At 38.1% G+C, this 20,504-nt stretch overlaps 1 protein-coding gene across 10 annotated transcripts in view; it reads left to right on the top strand.

The window, feature by feature from the left end:
• Window positions 1-20,504, top strand: part of LOC108718510 (catenin delta-2) — a 757,810-nt gene that overhangs the window by 700,451 nt on the left and 36,855 nt on the right. For 6 of the 10 annotated variants that reach the window (XM_041566184.1, XM_041566181.1, XM_041566183.1 and 3 more), the window contains one exon: window positions 20,009-20,134. The exons of 3 other annotated variants lie outside the window; for them this stretch is intronic. In XM_041566184.1, the coding sequence (XP_041422118.1) occupies window positions 20,009-20,134 (126 nt within the window). The remainder of the gene's footprint in view (window positions 1-20,008; window positions 20,135-20,504) is intronic. One more of the 10 variants, XM_041566180.1, reaches the window with a different exon arrangement.

Below are 20,504 nucleotides of genomic sequence, written 5' to 3'. Positions count from 1 at the left end.
TTTTACATCTATCATAATATTGCCTTTAAAAGCTACATATAACTAATGCCATAAAGTATTTGCACAATGCTTTTACATTACCTGTCTGATGTCCCATGTTCCAGTATGAGGGGGCTGCCATATTTGTGCAGCAGAAGTCCGTTAGCATTAGAAAATCTAACTGACAGGCTAAGATGGGACAGTCAGGCTGGCAAAACAGTCAGGTTTAGGAACTTCAACTAACAATTACTTGTAAAAATAAACCTCTCAGCAAAAAACAATCAACATGACCTACAGGTAACTTTTGGGGGCCGATTCACAAAGGGTCGAATATCGAGGGTTAATTAACCCTCGATATTCGACTGGGAATTAAAATCCTTCGACTTCGAATATCGAAGTCGAAGGATTTTAGCGCAAATAGTGCGATCGAAGGATTATTCCTTCGATCGAACGATAAAATCCCTTGAATCGAACGATTCGAAGGATTTTAATCCAACGATCGAAGGAATATCCTTCGATCAAAAAAAGTTAGCCAAGCCTATGGGGACCTTCCCCATAAGCTAACATTGAGTTCGGTAGCTTTTAGATGGCGAACTGTGGGGTCGAAGTTTTTTCTTAAAGAGACAGTACTTCGACTATCGAATGGTCGAACAATTTTTAGTTCGAATAGTTCGTTTCGAAGTCGTAGTCGAAGGTCGTAGTAGCCCATTCGATGGTCGAAGTAGCCCAAAAAACACTTCGAAATTCGAAGTTTTTTTACTTCGAATCCTTCACTCGAAGTTAGTGAATCGGCCCCTTAATGTACATTCATATTTTAAAAAGTCGTTTTTTAGTGTCAGTATCACTTTAAGGCACACATTTACTAAGGATCGAATTTCGAAGTTAAAAAATTTCGAAATTTGACCATCGCATTTGATACTTTGATAGTCAAAGTATTTTTTCGTTCGATCGAACGATTTTACAAAAAAAATACTGTGACTACTCAAAACTTAGCCAAACACTCAGAAAGGTCATAGGAGGTCCCCCATAGGCTAAACAGCAATTCGGCAGGTTTAAGGTGGCCAAGTGGCGAAGTCAACATTTTTTAAAGAGACAGTACTTCGATTTTTGAAGTCAAAATTTTTTCAATTCCAACTGAACTTTGGCCTATTCGATGGTCGAAGTACCCAAAAATTACTTCGGAAATTCAACGTTTTTGAATTCGAAAATTCACTTCGACCCTTAGTAAATGGGCCCCTAAAAATACTGGGTTAAGAGGTATAAATTATGATAATAGAAAAATGTAGTATAATTACAACAGATTGTATTTAATGTGCCAATGAGATTTTGTTTATAAAAGCTAATGGGCCAATAACTGTCCTAAGATTATGATGTTACTCAATAATTAGGTTGGGTAAAGTTGTATTTAAGGTTTAAGACTAATGGATATAAAAAATGTGTAAAAATTATAGAGGTAATCTGGTAAAAGTTGCTATCAACAAAACATCTGAATATACTATGGATTGATGGACCGGGTGAAAACTTTGCTTTTGTGTTCATTATGTATGTCAGCATCACTAGGCTTATTCAGTTAGGTGAACTGTTTAGTGTAAAAATAAAACTCGCTAAATAGCCTGTGCAGGATAAAAAATTTTTTAAACATAGTTACTAAGCAAAAAACTGTTCCTTGACCACAAGTTCTCGTCCCTGAAAAGCATGCCTGTTTATTTTTTTAAAAAATGGCAATAAGCCTTAATGAAATGCATGACAAAAATATGACAAAAATTCAGCTTTTGAATAAATAATATATTTTACGAGGCTGCTATGATATAGCTCCTCAAGTTAAATGGTTACTTACATTTTTGTAGCTATACTATATAGTTTTAAAAAGTAAAATACTGAATAGATACATTTTAAAACGTACTTAATGTAATGTCTTCTAGTTCCAGAATACATATTATCTCACTAAATAGTTTCATTAAAACTTAAGGCTGAACCTGGGGTTCTGCTACACTGCTTCTGACCAAATAATTAAAGGCTGAAGAGGATACATTTAGGGGCCTATTTATTAAACCTCATTTTTTTCTGATTGAGGTTTTTTAGGGGGGAAACTAATTTTTTCATGGGAAAAAAACCTCCAATTAGAGATTCAGCATACCCCAAAGCTGCTAAAAATCCAAATCCAAAATACGGTGGCCGATGTCCCTGAAGTCAATGGCAGATGTGAGCTGTACTGGGTAATCTGAAAAAGTTGGGGTTTTTGTCCGATAATTCAAAAAAGTCGAGTTTTCATGGTAAAAAATTCGATAAAATTGTCGTTTTGGAGCATCAATCGTACAATTAGAATTGACACTCAATTTTGTCTCAGATTTTTTCAAGAAAAATGATTGATAAATGAGTTCAATTCATGGAAAGGAGTTTGGTCAACTTTGTTTTCATTACAAAATTAGATGAATTTGAGTTTTAGTAAATCAGTCCCTAAGGAGCCTATTTACTAACATTGAAATGTCATTTTTTTTCATGAATCTCTAAAAATTCTTGACTTTCTATATTTCATTAAAACTCTAAGGTGCCGATTGTTTCGTTTACATACTAAAAAACTGTATCTATTTTTTCCACGAATCTCTAAAAAGTTGTGGTTTTTCATTTTTTTTAAAAGCTTGATTAAGTGTAAAAACCACAAAAACCTCAAATACAATAGTTCAATGGGCACTGCACTGATCCTATTGGACCATTTTTAATCATCAATTCAGAATTTTAGAGGTTTTCATATTATTTTTCACTAGAAATTATTTTAAAAAACTGAAATTTTTAGACATTTTCGAGGTATTCTTTTTTTAAGGTAATTCTTTTGTACTTTTTATATTTGGATCTTTTAATAAATTCCATGGCATTTGTGGTTTTCGTGAAAGTGAAGAAATGGTGAAGCCTGCTGATGTGTGGTGAATTATCCCGCTGTTTTTTACTATATAATAAATCTGCCCATTAGTTAAAATTTACTGACAATTTTAGCATGTTAGCAGTTGTTTACTTTGTATAGAATGTCTAGCAGCTGTTTACTGTGTATAGAATGGCACATACCTAGGGGCAGAATTATTAAAATGTGAGTTTAAAGCTTAATAACAAAAACTCACCCATCTATTCATTCCTATGGGAATTTTTAGAATTATATTTATCAATGGGTGAAAGTTAGAACTCACCATTTGATAAATATGGTTCTACAAATCCCATAGGGATGAAAAAAACACGGGTGAATTTTTATTTATTAAGCTTTAAACTCACATTTTAATAAATCTGCCCCCAAAGTCAGTTAGGACAAAAGTGGAGTTGAACACGTATTTCTCACTATTAATAAAAGATCACAAAGGTGGAGATTTTTGAGCAATCTTTTTAACCAAGCTGTGAAACTTGGCAAACTGTGGAACAATTTAACCATTTAAATGTTTTATTTTTAAATAATATTTCCATTCTGTATGGATAGCTTTGTTGTAAAGAATGATATGTGGCTGTTCAGAAGGTCTTCTATCATTAAACCTGTTTAAATAGAACACTGGTATTTTATGTTCTTATTACTATTTTGAAAAGTTACAATTATATATGTACATATGATTTATTTTCAAGAAAAAAGGCAGATTATTAAAAGATAACCAATATGATCTACTTCCCTAATGAGTTTTGTTCTGCAGTCATCCAAACAATTTCGCAATTAAATGTATGCTTTTAAAGACCCTTAATTAGCATTATTTTGAAGAACAATATTTATATATCATATTCTATTTAAAAATTGCACATCAAAAGAATATTAATTAAGGGTCTTTAAAAATGTATAGGAGAAAAGAAAGAAAGTATCCCTGTCTTTTTGATCAGAAAAAATACACAAAAAGTTATATATTGTCACTATGTAATTGGATTTCAATTAAACCATTTAATCTCGTGATTCTATATCTATTGGTTCCCCCTTGATGATTCGTCCCACAAAGTGCTAGTGCTTGACCTCAATTAAATAGCATTAAATAGACTAAAACTAAGACACAATTGATTTTTCTTTTAAATATTGGATATGCTTATAATTTCTAACTCATGAACATTTCATTTAACATTAATTGGTTATTGGAATACTAAAAACCAACTAAAACACCAATAAGGGTGATAAAGTGCCACCAGATTGTGATCAATTCACTTATGAATTAATTAAAGTGCAATTGTTAATATCCCTGATTCCAAGAAAAGGTAGGAAAAGGAAATTGGTAGAAGGGTGGAGAAGTCCCGTATTTTCTAGCTGATTGTTTTACTAACTGCGGGACCCCACAAAGAAGGAGAAGTCAGTGCTTCTGGAACTGTGGTCTCAATTCTATTTTAACTAACTGGATTGAGAAGCTATCTTTTCTAAAAAAACACACAGATTCCTGAGCACTTATAGTGAAAACAGTAAAACAAGAATTCAGATAAGGAATCTCCTTAATCTGGGCTAAGAGAAGCACCCAGATCACTATAAAAAATTATTTTAAAACAAACCCCCCCAAGATTTTATCTAAAATGGTATAAACCAGTAGGGATGTAGCGAACGTCGGAAAAAAAGTTCGCGAACATATTCGCGAACTTGCGCAAAAACGCGAGCGGTTCGCGAACGGTTCGCGAACCCCATAGACTTCAATGGGAAGGCGAACTTTAACATCTAAAAAAAAAATTTCTGGCCAGAAAAATGATTTTAAAGTTGTTTAAAGGGTGCAACGACCTGGACAGTGGCATGCCAGAGGGGGATCAAGGGCAAAAATGTATCTGAAAAATCTGCCTGTGTGTGCTTGGAAGAGATAGTGTAGGGGGAGAGCTGTTAGTGATTTCAGGGACAGATGATAGTAAGTTTGCTGGCTAGTAATCTGCTTGATACTGCTCTGTATTGGAGGGACAGAAGTCTGCAGGGATTTGAGGGACATTTTAGCTTAGGTAGCTTTGCTGGCTAGTAATCTACTGTTCTCTTTAAACAACTGCCATACGTTGACCTTGTAGGCATTGTTTGCCCAGTTTTTTTGGACGCAGCCACTGAAGCACAGTTGCCAGAAAAAATATGCCATATAAATGCTGAAAATAGTCATTTTTCGCCATACGTTGACCTTGTAGACATTGTTTGCCCAGTTTTTTTGGTTGCAGCCACTGAAGCACAGTTGCCAGAAAAAATATGCCATATAAATGCTGAAAATAGTCATTTTTTGCCATACGTTGACCTTGTAGGCATTGTTTGCCCAGTTTTTTTGGTCGCAGCCACTGAAGCACAGTTGCCAGAAAAAATATGCCATATAAATGCTGAAAATAGTCATTTTTTGCCATATACGTTGAGTCAACGTATGGCAAAAAATGACTATTTTCAGCATTTATATGGCATATTTTTTCTGGCCTCTGTGCTTCAGTGGCTGCGGCCAAAAAAACTGGGCAAACAATGCCTACAAGGTCAACGTCGTTGACCTTGTAGGCATTGTTTGCCCAGTTTTTTTGGCCGCAGCCACTGAAGCACAGAGGCCAGAAAAAATATGCCATATAAATGCTGAAAATAGTCATTTTTTTGGTCGCAGCCACTGAAGCACAGTTGCCAGAAAAATTATGCCATATAAATGCTGAAAATATGCATTTTTTTGGTTGCAGCCACTGAAGCACAGAGGCCAGAAAAATTATGCCATATAAATGCTGAAAATATGCATTTTTTTGGTTGCAGCCACTGAAGCACAGAGGCCAGAAAAATTATGCCATATAAATGCTGAAAATATAAATTTTTTTGGTTGCAGCCACTGAAGCACAGAGGCCAGAAAAATTATGCCATATAAATGCTGAAAATATGCATTTTTTTGGTTGCAGCCACTGAAGCACAGAGGCCAGAAAAATTATGCCATATAAATGCAGAAAATATGCATTTTTTTGGACGCAGCCACTGAAGCACAGTTGCCAGAAAAAATATGCCATATAAATGCTGAAAATAGTCATTTTTTGCCATACGTTGACCTTGTAGACATTGTTTGCCCAGTTTTTTTGGTTGCAGCCACTGAAGCACAGAGGCCAGAAAAAATTAAACCAGTAGGGTTTGCACCCTAGTTTGTAACGGTGGCGGAGGGAGGAGGAGGACGCTAAAGGACAGCTGTGTGTGGAGTCATGAGGCTTGAACAGAAGGACAGCTGCATAGAAGTCAGAACAAGTCTTCCGGCGTGCAGTAACCCTCCGAGATCCACCCCTCATTCATTTTAATAAAGGTCAGGTAATCGACACTTTTGTGACCTAGGCGAGTTCTCTTCTCAGTTACAATCCCTCCTGCTGCACTGAAGGTCCTTTCTGAGAGCACACTTGAGGCTGGGCAAGACAAGAGGTTCATGGCAAATTGTGACAGCTCTGGCCACAGATCAAGCCTGCGCACCCAGTAGTCCAGGGGTTCATCGCTCCTCAGAGTGTCGATATCTGCAGTTAATGCCAGGTAGTCCGCTACCTGCCGGTCGAGGCGTTCTTTGAGGGTGGATCCAGAAGGGTTGTGGCGCTGCCTTGGACAGAAAAACATTTGCATGTCTGACGTTACAGACTGGCCAAAGGGCTTTGTCCTTGCAGGTGTGCTCGTGGCAGGATTACTGGCACCTCTGCCCCTGGAATGTTGATGAGTTCCTGAAGTGACATCACCCTTAAAAGCATTGTACAACATGTTTTGCAGGCTGGTTTGTAAATGCCGCATCTTTTCGGACTTGTGGTATGTTGGTAACATTTCTGACACTTTATGCTTGTACCGAGGGTCTAGTAGCGTTGCGACCCAGTACAGGTCCTTCTCCTTAAGCCTCTTGATACGGGGGTCCTTCAACAGGCATGACAGCATGAAAGACCCCATTCTCACAAGGTTGGATGCAGAGCTATCCATCTCCGCTTCCTCATTATCAAGGACTGCATCATCCACGGTCTCCTCCCCCCAGCCACGTACAAGACCAGGGGTCCCCAAAAGGTCACCACTAGCCCCCTGGGAAGCCTGCTCCTGTTGGTCCTCCTCCTCCTCCTCCACAAAGCCACCTTCCTCCTCTGACTCCACTTCTGGCACCTCTCCCTGCGTTGCAGCAGGTGCCTGGGTTCGTTCTGGTGATTCCGACCAGAAATCGTGCGCTTCCAGCTCCTCGTCACGCTGGTCTACAGCCTCATCTGTCACTCGTCGCACGGCACGCTCCAGGAATAAAGCGAAGGGTATTAGGTCGCTGATGGTGCCTTCGGTGCGACTGACCATATTTGTCACCTCTTCAAAAGGTCGCATGAGCCTGCAGGCATCGCGCATAAGCACCCAGTAACGAGGGAAAAAAATCCCCAGCTGTGCAGATCCAGTCCTACCACCCAGTTCAAAAAGGTACTCGTTGACGGCCCTTTGTTGTTGCAGCAGACGTTCCAACATAAGGAGCGTTGAATTCCAGCGAGTCTGGCTGTCAGAAATCAAACGCCTGACTGGCATGTTGTAGCGCTGCTGAATGTCAGCAAGGCGTGCCATGGCTGTGTAGGAACGTCTGAAATGGGCCGACACCTTTCTGGACTGGGTGAGAACGTCCTGGAATCCTGGGTACTTGGAGACAAAACGTTGGACTATTAAATTTAACACATGTGCCATGCAGGGCACATGTGTTAAATTGCCTAGTCTCAACGCTGCCAACAGATTGCTTCCATTGTCACACACCACTTTTCCGATCTGCAGTTGGTGTGGGGTCAGCCACCGATCGGCCTGTGACTGCAGAGATGACAGGAGTACAGATCCGGTATGGTTTTTGCTTTCCAGGCACGTCATCCCCAAGACAGCGTGACAACGGCGTACCTGGCACGTCGAATAGCCTAGGGGGAGCTGGGGGTGCACAGGTGTGGAGGAGGAGAAGGAGGACCCAGCAGCAGAGTAAGAAGAAGACGAGGTAGAGAGCGATGGAGGAGTAGAGGTGGTGGCAGAACCGCGTGCAATCCGTGGCGGTGACACCAACTCCACTGTTGTTGTTGAGCTACCCATTCCCTGCTTCCCAGCCATTACCAAGTTCACCCAGTGGGCAGTGTAGGTGACATACCTGCCCTGACCATGCTTGGAGGACCATGCGTCAGTAGTCATATGGACCTTTGGCCCAACACTAAGTGACAGAGATGCGGTAACTTGGCTCTGCACATGTTGGTACAGGTGTGGTATTCCCTTTTTAGAAAAAAAATTGCGGCTGGGTACCTTCCACTGCGGTGTCCCAATTGCTACAAATTTGCGGAAGGCCTCAGAGTCCACCAGCTGGTATGGTAAAAGCTGGCGGGCTAAGAGTGCAGACAAGCCAGCTGTCAGACGCCGGGCAAGGGGGTGACAGTCAGACATTGGCTTCTTACGCTCAAACATGGCCTTCACAGAAACTTGGCTGGTGGCAGATGACTGGGAATGGGAACAGGTGGTCAAGGTGGAAGGCGGAGTGGAGGGTGGTTCAGACGGGTCAAGGAGAGCAGAGGTAGAGCAGTAAGATGCTGGACCAGAAGGAGTGTGGCTTTTAGTTTGCCTGTTGCCTTTGAGGTGTTGCTCCCAAAGTGCTTTGTGCTTGCCGCTCATGTGCCTTCGCATAGAAGTTGTACCTATGTGGCTGTTGGGCTTACCAAGGCTCAGTTTCTGACTGCACTCATTGCAAATTACAATGCTTTTGTCAGAGGCACACACATTAAAAAAATCCCACACTGCTGACTTTTTGGAAGTGTGCGATCTGGCGGTAACAGTAGAAGTTGGCGGCATTGGCGGCAATGGCGGGTGCGTTGGCCGGCTGAACACAGGTGCCGATACATGTTGTTGCCCTACTGATCCCTGCGGGCTGTCCTCCCTGCTTCTTCTAAGTCTTATTCTCCTACTGCCTCTCTGACTCTCCGTCTCTCCATCTGAACTACCCTCCTCTTGCTCTCTTCTACTAGGCACCCACAAAACATCAATCTCCTCATCATCATTCTCCTCAGATGCATCAATTTCTTCTGACACATCACAGAAGGAAGCAGCAGCGGGGACCTCCTCCTCATCACTCATTATGTCCATCTCTGTCGTGTTCTCTGCCAGAATTAAATCTGGTGTAAGGTCCTCATCTCCTTCATCTTCTTCTGGCAATAATGGTTGCGCATTACTCAGTTCAAGAAACTCATGGGAAAATAACTCCTCTGACCCCAGTGAAGAAGGGGCACCGGTGGTGGAGGAAGTGTTACGTGGGGTGGCCATAGCAGTGGAGGATGAGGAGGATGTTGTGGTAAAGTTAGAATCGGTAGAGGATGGGGTGTGCTGTGTAAGCCAGTCAACTACCTCTTCAGCATTTTGGGAGTTCAGGGTCATTGGCTTTTTAAAACTGGGCAATTTGCTAGGGCCACAGGATTGCATAGCAGCACGGCCCCTAGCACGGCCTCTGCGTGGCGGCCTGCCTTTGCCTGGCATTATTTTTTAAAAAACAACAACAACAACAAAAACTCAGTTGGTTTTTCTGGAAACGATAATACACACAGCTAGATGGCGGGTTGAAGAAAACAGTGTGCAAATAATGCCTACAAGGTCAACGTATACACTACTACAGCGGTGGATACGGATTACGTAAAATATATTATGGCTGCTTGAAAAAAGTCACTCCGGTGTTTTTTCTGGAGACGGTAATATTATGGATATTTAGACAGAATGTGAACAAGGTCACACAGCTAGATGGCGGGTTGAAGAAAACACTGTGCAAATAATGCCTACAAGGTCAACGTATACACTACTACAGCGGTGGATACGGATTACGTAAAATATATTATGGCTGCTTGAAAAAAGTCACTCCGGTGTTTTTTCTGGAGACGGTAATATTATGGATATTTAGACAGAATGTGAACAAGGTCACACAGCTAGATGGCGGGTTGAAGAAAACAGTGTGCAAATAATGCCTACAAGGTCAACGTATACACTACTACAGCGGTGGATACGGATTACGTAAAATATATTATGGCTGCTTGAAAAAAGTCACTCCGGTGTTTTTTCTGGAGACGGTAATATTATGGATATTTAGACAGAATGTGAACAAGGTCACACAGCTAGATGGCAGGTTGAAGAAAACAGTGTGCAAATAATGCCTACAAGGTCAACGTATACACTACTACAGCGGTGGATACGGATTACGTAAAATATATTATGGCTGCTTGAAAAAAGTCACTCCGGTGTTTTTTCTGGAGACGGTAATATTATGGATATTTAGACAGAATGTGAACAAGGTCACACAGCTAGATGGCGGGTTGAAGAAAACAGTGTGCAAATAATGCCTACAAGGTCAACGTATACACTACTACAGCGGTGGATACGGATTACGTAAAATATATTATGGCTGCTTGAAAAAAGTCACTCCGGTGTTTTTTCTGGAGACGGTAATATTATGGATATTTAGACAGAATGTGAACAAGGTCACACAGCTAGATGGCGGGTTGAAGAAAACAGTGTGCAAATAATGCCTACAAGGTCAACGTATACACTACTACAGCGGTGGATACGGATTACGTAAAATATATTATGGCTGCTTGAAAAAAGTCACTCCGGTGTTTTTTCTGGAGACGGTAATATTATGGATATTTAGACAGAATGTGAACAAGGTCACACAGCTAGATGGCGGGTTGAAGAAAACACTGTGCAAATAATGCCTACAAGGTCAACGTATACACTACTACAGCGGTGGATACGGATTACGTAAAATATATTATGGCTGCTTGAAAAAAGTCACTCCGGTGTTTTTTCTGGAGACGGTAATATTATGGATATTTAGACAGAATGTGAACAAGGTCACACAGCTAGATGGCGGGTTGAAGAAAACACTGTGCAAATAATGCCTACAAGGTCAACGTATACACTACTACAGCGGTGGATACGGATTACGTAAAATATATTATGGCTGCTTGAAAAAAGTCACTCCGGTGTTTTTTCTGGAGACGGTAATATTATGGATATTTAGACAGAATGTGAACAAGGTCACACAGCTAGATGGCGGGTTGAAGAAAACAGTGTGCAAATAATGCCTACAAGGTCAACGTATACACTACTACAGCGGTGGATACGGATTACGTAAAATATATTATGGCTGCTTGAAAAAGTCACTCCGGTGTTTTTTCTGGAGACGGTAATATTATGGATATTTAGACAGAATGTGAACAAGGTCACACAGCTAGATGGCGGGTTGAAGAAAACAGTGTGCAAATAATGCCTACAAGGTCAACGTATACACTACTACAGCGGTGGATACGGATTACGTAAAATATATTATGGCTGCTTGAAAAAAGTCACTCCGGTGTTTTTTCTGGAGACGGTAATATTATGGATATTTAGACAGAATGTGAACAAGGTCACACAGCTAGATGGCGGGTTGAAGAAAACAGTGTGCAAATAATGCCTACAAGGTCAACGTATACACTACTACAGCGGTGGATACGGATTACGTAAAATATATTATGGCTGCTTGAAAAAAGTCACTCCGGTGTTTTTTCTGGAGACGGTAATATTATGGATATTTAGACAGAATGTGAACAAGGTCACACAGCTAGATGGCGGGTTGAAGAAAACAGTGTGCAAATAATGCCTACAAGGTCAACGTATACACTACTACAGCGGTGGATACGGATTACGTAAAATATATTATGGCTGCTTGAAAAAAGTCACTCCGGTGTTTTTTCTGGAGACGGTAATATTATGGATATTTAGACAGAATGTGAACAAGGTCACACAGCTAGATGGCGGGTTGAAGAAAACAGTGTGCAAATAATGCCTACAGGGCAAATAATGCCTAAAAGGTCAACTTATACACTACTACAGCGGTAGTAAAATAAAAAAAAGTAAAATAAAAAAAAATGAATATTAAAAAAAAAAAATTAAAGTTGGTGCTGCTGAACTACTAGGAGCAGCAGATTAGCACACCAGTCCCACTCCCCAACACTGCTAGACTAATAGCACTGGGCTCTTATAGTAGTAGTAGTAGTAGTAGTAAAACAACAAAAAAATAAATAAAAGCAGTCCTTACAAGGACTACTGTTATTGCAGCAGTCAGCAGATGAGATCAGAAGCAGGACAGCTGCCCACTGCAGCTACATACAGAGCACTGCAGTAGAAGGTAGATTACTAGCCAGCAAAGCTACCTAAGCTAAAATGTCCCTCAAACCCCTGCAGACTTCTGTCCCTCCAATAACAGAGCAGTATCAAAACGATTACTAGCCAGCAAACTTTCAACTGTCCCTGAAATCACTAACAGGCAGCAGCTCTCTCCCTACACTATCTCTTCAGCACACACAGGCAGAGTGAAAAAACGCTGCAGGGCTTCGGTTTTTATAGGGAAGGGGAGTGGTCCAGGGGAGAGCTTCCTGATTGGCTGCCATGTACCTGCTGGTCTGGGGTGAGAGGGCAAAAAAAAGCGCCAACAATGGCGAACCCAAAATGGCGAACGTCGCGCGACGTTCGCGAACTTCCGGCGAGCGCGAACACCCGATGTTCGCGCGAACAAGTTCGCCGGCGAACAGTTCGCGACATCTCTATAAACCAGTGAGAATTAGCAAGCCAACGCGCGTTTCGCAAAAATGCTTTTTCAAGGCTGTGTGTGCTGCCACGGACGCCAAATATTTATAATTTTCCGAACATGCGCCGGCGTCATTACGCCAGCGTGATTACGCATGCCCACGCTCAGCGCAATGACGTTTCCAAAATGCGCCAGCGTAATCGCGCATAGCGCAATGACGTCTTATGTGTCATTTTCCCGACACCAGCGTGATTACGCATGCCCACGCTCAGCGCAATGACGTTTCCAAAATGCGCCAGCGTAATCGCGCATAGCGCAATGACTTCTTATGTGTCATATTCCCGACACAATAGGTCTACCAGGATTGTGTCGGAAAATGGAAATCTAACAAAGGGCTAGCCAATATTAAACAATTGTTAAAAAGCAGTAAATAAACTTACTATTAAAAAAGAATTAACTCTCCAATATTCTTTATTTTTTATTTCTTATATTATGCATATAAATGATTTGTGCAGATTCCACTGAATCGATTCATACCCCATATAACAATTACTTATAAGAAAAATTTTTTATTTATCCGTTAATTATGTAGTATATGAATTCTTAGTGATCATATTAATTTATTCGACGAACTCCTGGATAGTTAATAAAGTTATAATGGCAAACCATCCCAATATAAAATTCATTAATGGATCTTATTATAAAGTCATCAGATGAATGCTGTGAAGAGATTATTTTCATTGATGCCATGTGGTTATACAGTATTCATCTTGTATATCCAATAACTCTCACATTTTAATAAGGTTTGTTCTAAATTACCCTTTCTAATTCCCAAATTGATTTTCTCCAGTGCCCAAACCTTAACTTTAGAAGAATCCATAGCATGTAATTGTTTGTAATGTTGGGCTACCGTGGACAAGGTGCTTTCTGGTTTCTTGGGTTTGTTCCCGACACAATAGGTCTACCAGGATTGTGTCGGAAAATGGAAATCTAACAAAGGGCTAGCCAATATTTAGATCTGAGAATCAAGCCCCTAGTGGAATGCTTATAGATACTATGGATGTACTGGCACAATTAGAGAATATAACAACTACGGAGGAAACTATCCTTAGAACTCTAGATGTTGAGTCACTGTACACCTCCATCAAGCACATATTGGGATTGGCAGCTCTTCATTATTTTTTGGACAAATACACGGATGAAACAGAGGACACAATACACTTTTTATGCAAATTGATGAAATTTGTATTGTGTTCAAACTTTTTCACCTTCAATGGCAAATTTTATTTACAAACTCAGGGTACAGCCATGGGAACTTCCTGCGCCCCTTCTTATACCAACTTATTTTTAGGACATTGGGAGGAAACTATAATAAAGGGAGATAGTCTTCAGCCTTTTCAACACAAAATCATTAGATGGCTAAGATACATCGATGACATCTTGATAATATGGAAGGGCACAGTCCAAGAAGCCACTGAGTTTGTGGAAAAGTTAAATGACAATAACTTGAACTTCAAATTAACCATGGAGATGTCAAGAAAATCAATCTCTTTTCTGGATTTACTCATAATGAACAATAATCAGGGTAAATTGATCACTCAAAATTTTCGAAAAACCACTGCTACGAACTCTTTATTATCCTATAATAGTTTCCACCCGCAAGCGGTAAAGATATCACTACCTACAGGAGAATTTTTGAGACTTAGATGAATTGCTCCTCAATTGAGATTTTCAAACTACAATCTAAAGACCTAAAAGATAGGCTGAAATCCAGGGGTTACTCAGGAAAATATATAAAGAAAGCATATAACAGAGCACTTCATACTGAAAGATCGCAACTATTAGAACATAAGATCAAGGAGCCTGACAATGCTGTTAGATTTGTTACTACATACAGTAATAATAGTATACAATTACAGAACATTATGAATAAACACTGTCCGGTCTTGTTGGAAGACAACTTTAAAAACAGTTTTCCAAAATAAAGTTTCTACCTGTTATAGGAGAAGCCCGAACCTTAACAACATGCTATCCAATAGTAATTTTCAAAATCACAAACATTCAGCCAAAAACCCAGGCTGCTTTCAATGTGGAGAATGTAATATCTGCGATAAAATAATGAATGTCACCACGTTTACAGATAGATTTGGACAAATACACAAAGTTAATGACTACATCAACTGTAAAAGTCAAGGTGTTATTTATTGTATCGAGTGTCCCTGTCACTTAACATATATTGGAATGACAACCCAAAAATTGAAAAGTAGAATTCAACAACATTGTAGCTCCATTAGAACGGCTAACAAACCCAAGAAACCAGAAAGCACCTTGTCCATGGTAGCCCAACATTACAAACAATTACATGCTATGGATTCTTCTAAAGTTAAGGTTTGGGCACTGGAGAAAATCAATTTGGGAATTAGAAAGGGTAATTTAGAACAAACCTTATTAAAACGTGAGAGTTATTGGATATACAAGATGAATACTGTATTACCACATGGCATCAATGAAAATAATCTCTTCACAGCATTCATTTGAAGACTTTATAATAAGATCCATTAATGAATTTTATATTGGGATGGTTAGCCATTATAACTTTATTAAAGGGATACTGTCATGGGAAAAAAAATTTTTTTCAAAATGAATCAGTTAATAGTGCTGCTCCAGCAGAATTCTGCACTGAAATCCATTTCTCAAAAGAGCAAACAGATTTTTTTATATTCAATTTTGAAATCTGACATGGGGCTAGACATTTTGTCAATTTCCCAGCTGCCCCATGTCATGTGACTTGTGCTCTGATAAACTTCAATCACTCTTTACTGCTGTACTGCAAGTTGGAATGATTATCATCCCCCTCCCTTTTCCCCCCAGCAGCCAAACAAAAGAACAATGGGAAGGTAACCAGATAACAGCTCCCTAAGACAAGATAACAGCTGCCTGGTAGATCTAAGAACAACACTCAATCATAAAAACCCATGTCCCACTGAGACTCCTTCAGTTACATTGAGAAGGAGAAACAGCAGCCTGCCAAAAAGCATTACTCTCCTGAAGTGCAGGCACAAGTCACATGACATGGGGCAGCTGGGAAATTGACAAAATGTCTAGCCCCGTGTCAGATTTCAAAATTGAATATAAAAAAATCTGTTTGCTCTTTTGAGAAATGGATTTCAGTGCAGAACTCTGCTGGAGCAGCACTATTAACTGATTCATTTTGAAAAAATTTTTTTTTCCCATGACAGTATCCCTTTAACTATCCAGGAGTTTGTCGAATAAATTAATATGATCACTAAGAATTCATATACTACATAATTAACGGATAAATAAACATTTTTTCTTATAAGTAATTGTTATATGGGGTATGAATCGATTCAATGGAATCTGCACAAATCATTTATATGCATAATATAAGAAATAAAAAATAAAGAATATTGGAGAGTTAATTCTTTTTTAATAGTAAGTTTATTTACTGCTTTTTAACAATTGTAATACAATCAATAAAGATACATTTAAATGATTTAGTTCAATTAATTCCCACCAATAACAATATCCCCTAGAAGTCAGGCTAAGTTTTCCTATAATGATTATGGCAAGGCTGACACTGAATGCATCATCACACAAATGACGTCATTGCGCTTTGCGCGATCACGCAGGCGCATTTTGGAAACGTCATTGCCGAGCGTGGGCATGCGTAATCACGCCAGCGTACTGACGCCGGCGCATGTTTGGAAGATTATAAATATTTGGCGTCCGTGGCAGCACACACAGCCTTGAAAAAGCATTTTTGCGAAACGCGCGTTGGCTTGCTAATTCTCACTGGTTTATACCATTTTAGATAAAACCTTGGGGGGTTTGTTTTAAAATAATTTTTTATAGTGATCTGGGCGCTTCTCTTAGCCCAGATTAAGGAGATTCCTTATCTGCATTCTTGTTTTACTGTTTTCACTATAAGTGCTCTGGAATTTGTGTGTTTTTTTAGAAAAGATAGCTTCTCAATCCAGTTAGTTAAAATAGAATTGAGACCACAGTTCCAGAATCACTGTCTTCTCCTTCTTTGTGGGGTCCCGCAGTTAGTAAAACAATCAGCTAGAAAATACGGGACTTCTCCACCCTTCTACCAATTTCCTTTTCCTACCTTTTCTTGGAATCAGGGATATTAACAATTGCACTTTAATTAATTAATAAGTGAATTGATCACAATCTGGTGGCACTTTATCACCCTTATTGGTGTTTTAGTTGGTTTTTAGTATTCCAATAACCAATTAATGTTAAATGAAATGTTCATGAGTTAGAAATTATAAGCATATCCAATATTTAAAAGAAAAATCAATTGTGTCTTAGTTTTAGTCTATTTAATGCTATTTAATTGAGGGGGTTTGTTTTAAAATAATTTTTTATAGTGATCTGGGTGCTTCTCTTAGCCCAGATTAAGGAGATTCCTTATCTGAATTCTTGTTTTACTGTTTTCACTATAAGTGCTCAGGAATCTGTGTGTTTTTTTAGAAAAGATAGCTTCTCAATCCAGTTAGTTAAAATAGAATTGAGACCACAGTTCCAGAAGCACTGACTTCTCCTTCTTTGTGGGGTCCCGCAGTTAGTAAAACAATCAGCTAGAAAATACGGGACTTCTCCACCCTTCTACCAATTTCCTTTTCCTACCTTTTCTTGGAATCAGAGATATTAACAATTGCACTTTAATTAATTCATAAGTGAATTGATAACAATCTGGTGGCACTTTATCACCCTTATTGGTGTTTTAGTTGGTTTTTAGTATTTCAATAACCAATTAATGTTAAATGAAATGTTCATGAGTTAGAAATTATAAGCATATACAATATTTAAAAGAAAAATCAATTGTGTCTTAGTTTTAGTCTATTTAATGCTATTTAATTGAGGTCAAGCACTAGCACTTTGTGGGACGAATTATCAAGGGGGGAACCAACAGATATAGAATCACGAGATTAAATGGTTTAATTGAAATCCAATTACATAGACAATATATAACTTTTTGTGTGTTTTTTCTGATCAAAAAGACGCGGATACTTTCTTTCTTTTCTCCTATACAAAAATTGAATACTGACAGAAGTCAGATCCCCTCCTTTTAATCACTTTTATACATCTGAAGTTAGATCATTCCTTTTCATTGGGGTCTTTAAAAATGAGTAAGTTAAATAAGAAATAAAAATAATAAAAAAATTAATAGTTACATTAATGATAACTAACCATTGCTTAATCAAGGGGGATATTTAATAAAGGGTGAACGTGAAAATTTGGAGTAGTTTCCCCTAAACATTTGCAAAAAGGAGAGTACAACAAGTTTTGGAGAATAAACATCGCAGTGGTGAAAACTCTCTTTGCATTGACATAAATTCACATCTCTTCTCCAAATGAAATTTCTCTAGTGAATATTCTCCAATTTACTAAGAGCACCAGAGAAACTTTTGACGAGACATTTCTCCAAGTTCTTACTGGTGAACTTTCATTGTAAAGATTGAGCAGCCACTTTTGCATCTTATTAAATGGTTGTTCACCTTTGAACTAATGTTTATTATGATGTAGAGATCGATATTCTGAGGCAGTTTGCAATTGGTTTTCATTTTTTATTTGTAGTTTTTAAATTTATTCAGCAACTCTCTAGTTTGCAATTTCAGTAGGATACAAATTACTCTAGCAACCATGTATTGATTTGAATAAAAGACTGGAATACGAATAGGAGAAGGCCTGAATAAAAGTAGAGTAATGAAAAGTAGCCATAACAATACATTTGTAGCCTTACAGAGCATTTGCTGGAAAGCTGGAAAGAGTCAGAGGAAGAAGGCAAATAATAAAAAACTGTAAAAAATAATAAAGACCAATGGAAAGGTTAACTAAGGGGAACCACCCTTTTAACTACATCAACCCCTTCCATGCTAATTTTCCACATACTTCATGGTGAAAATTCTCTAGAGGATTTTACCCACTACAGTTCAATAGTGAAAATTCACCACATTTCTCCTGAAAAGGTGTATTTAGGATTTTTAGTGAATATGAGATGTGAAAATACACCTGGCAAATTGAGGTGAACTTTGATGAAGTTAGACAAGGAGAAAATTCATTCTTTAATAAATGTGCCCCAAGGGATACTTCTACGATATTAGAATCAAATGTCTATTATATGTTCTTATTATTTATTCTTATTATGACTGCAGAAAAAAAGACTCATCCAAATTGCTTTTCATGTGATTTCTTGGTTGAACATATGTTGACCTATAGACCTTGCACCAAACTGTCCTGGCTTTAAAACCCAGAGTATTAGTCTTAGCTTATAGGGTTTCCCATGAAGATCAAAATGATAAGAAAAAAGCTAGGTTTTCTTCCCAGGATTCCTGGATCCCTTCTGCTTTACGTACAAATACATTTCATGCAGGCCTACTTAATCTGTATAAATAGTGAAGTATCAAACTATATTGCTTTATTCTAAGCCCATGTTGTATTTGCAATTGGAAGTAGAAATATATAGTATATATTGGCAATATAAATTAATCCAGCTACTGGAGTGATATTATTCTAGATTGCTATTTAAGGATCCTAGCAGGGACCAAAACGTTGGATATTGATGCAACAGAAATAAATGAGATTTTTTTTATATATGGGAGTGCTGGTTCTCTTGAATATCATGTTATATATGTATCCTAAACCTTGCATCCCGGCTATAAAAGCCATAATAGTGTGCCTTGGAGTGTGGATACTCACTGGACTGTGATATATATATATATATATATATATATATATATATATATATATATATATATATATATATATATATATATATATAGATAGATATAAATATATATAGATATATGGATATATATAGATATATAGATATATAGATAGATATTATATATTATATATATATATATATATATATATATATATATATATATATATATATATATATAATTTTTCTTTAAACCCCTTTCATAATTTACAAAATAAAATATTCTTAGCTGTCAGCATATCAAGTACATTTTGCCATATCTTCAGCAGTGTCTAGCAATATTGTAGCAACAGTCGCACATGATTTGCCTTGGGACCATTCTTACAGTTCTGCAGGTTTTGAGAAAGTTTTGTATGAAGTTTGTGGTTGGCATAACAAATCAAGTATTGATTTAGTACCACACCAAGAAAACCCCATATTTCCCAGACATGGCAAGCCAGTATGCAAACTAAACATGTTATTAAGAAATGCCTACCTTCTTACTCTATAGAGTAGTGCCAAACACCCACTGTGGAGTTAATATCTTAAGTATTTTTTTCTCCACTTTTTAATTGACTTGAGGCTTAAAAATTTCATGTGCCATGAGCTTATTTAGGAAGATGTTTCAACTGTGCATAATAAAAAATAAAAACATAGAACAAATACACATGTCAAAATATTTTTTTGTTTTCATTAAATAAATACATTAAATACATAACACTAAATACATTTTTGGTTTGAAGCACATCATTATATGGCCCAAAATATTAATACTGTGAAGTTTCTTATGAAATGACTGACTAAATAACTTGATTTGTGGCAGCAGGATGCCCCAGGCTTGAAAGTGAATGAGGAGAGAGGATATACACCCACCCTTCAGTCTGAGCCAGACAACGCTCTGTATACGTTCACCCAGGGCCAAGCGACCAGAAACAATTCCCAGATCCAGGTATTCTGGCTGACAATCACTATTATTTGTTATAATAAATGTTTGAGTGATGTAGTAAAGTATGTTTAGTACAAAAAAATTACATTCATTCAAACAAATACAATTTTATATTGTGATATTGTGAACACATTCCCTTCAAAGATCCTGTATTTAAATAACTGCATCTATATTTTCATATATTATCACAGCAAGGTGGTTCAAAGGATTAAAGCAGATTTATAAATAGTCTTTTTGTAAAATGTAATTAGGCAGATTTATACCTAATACAAAGGTCTATTAAAAAACATTAAAATAGATTTAGTTTTAGTGATGAGTGAAATGGCACTGTTTTGCAAAAAAATTATTTTGCCAAAATACATTGGAATCAATA

The sequence above is a fragment of the Xenopus laevis genome, chromosome 6L, assembly GCF_017654675.1.
Source record: "Xenopus laevis strain J_2021 chromosome 6L, Xenopus_laevis_v10.1, whole genome shotgun sequence".
Lineage (NCBI taxonomy): Eukaryota > Metazoa > Chordata > Amphibia > Anura > Pipidae > Xenopus > Xenopus laevis.
Note: the sequence above shows the minus strand (reverse complement) of the source record. Positions and strands in the feature narration are given on the sequence as shown.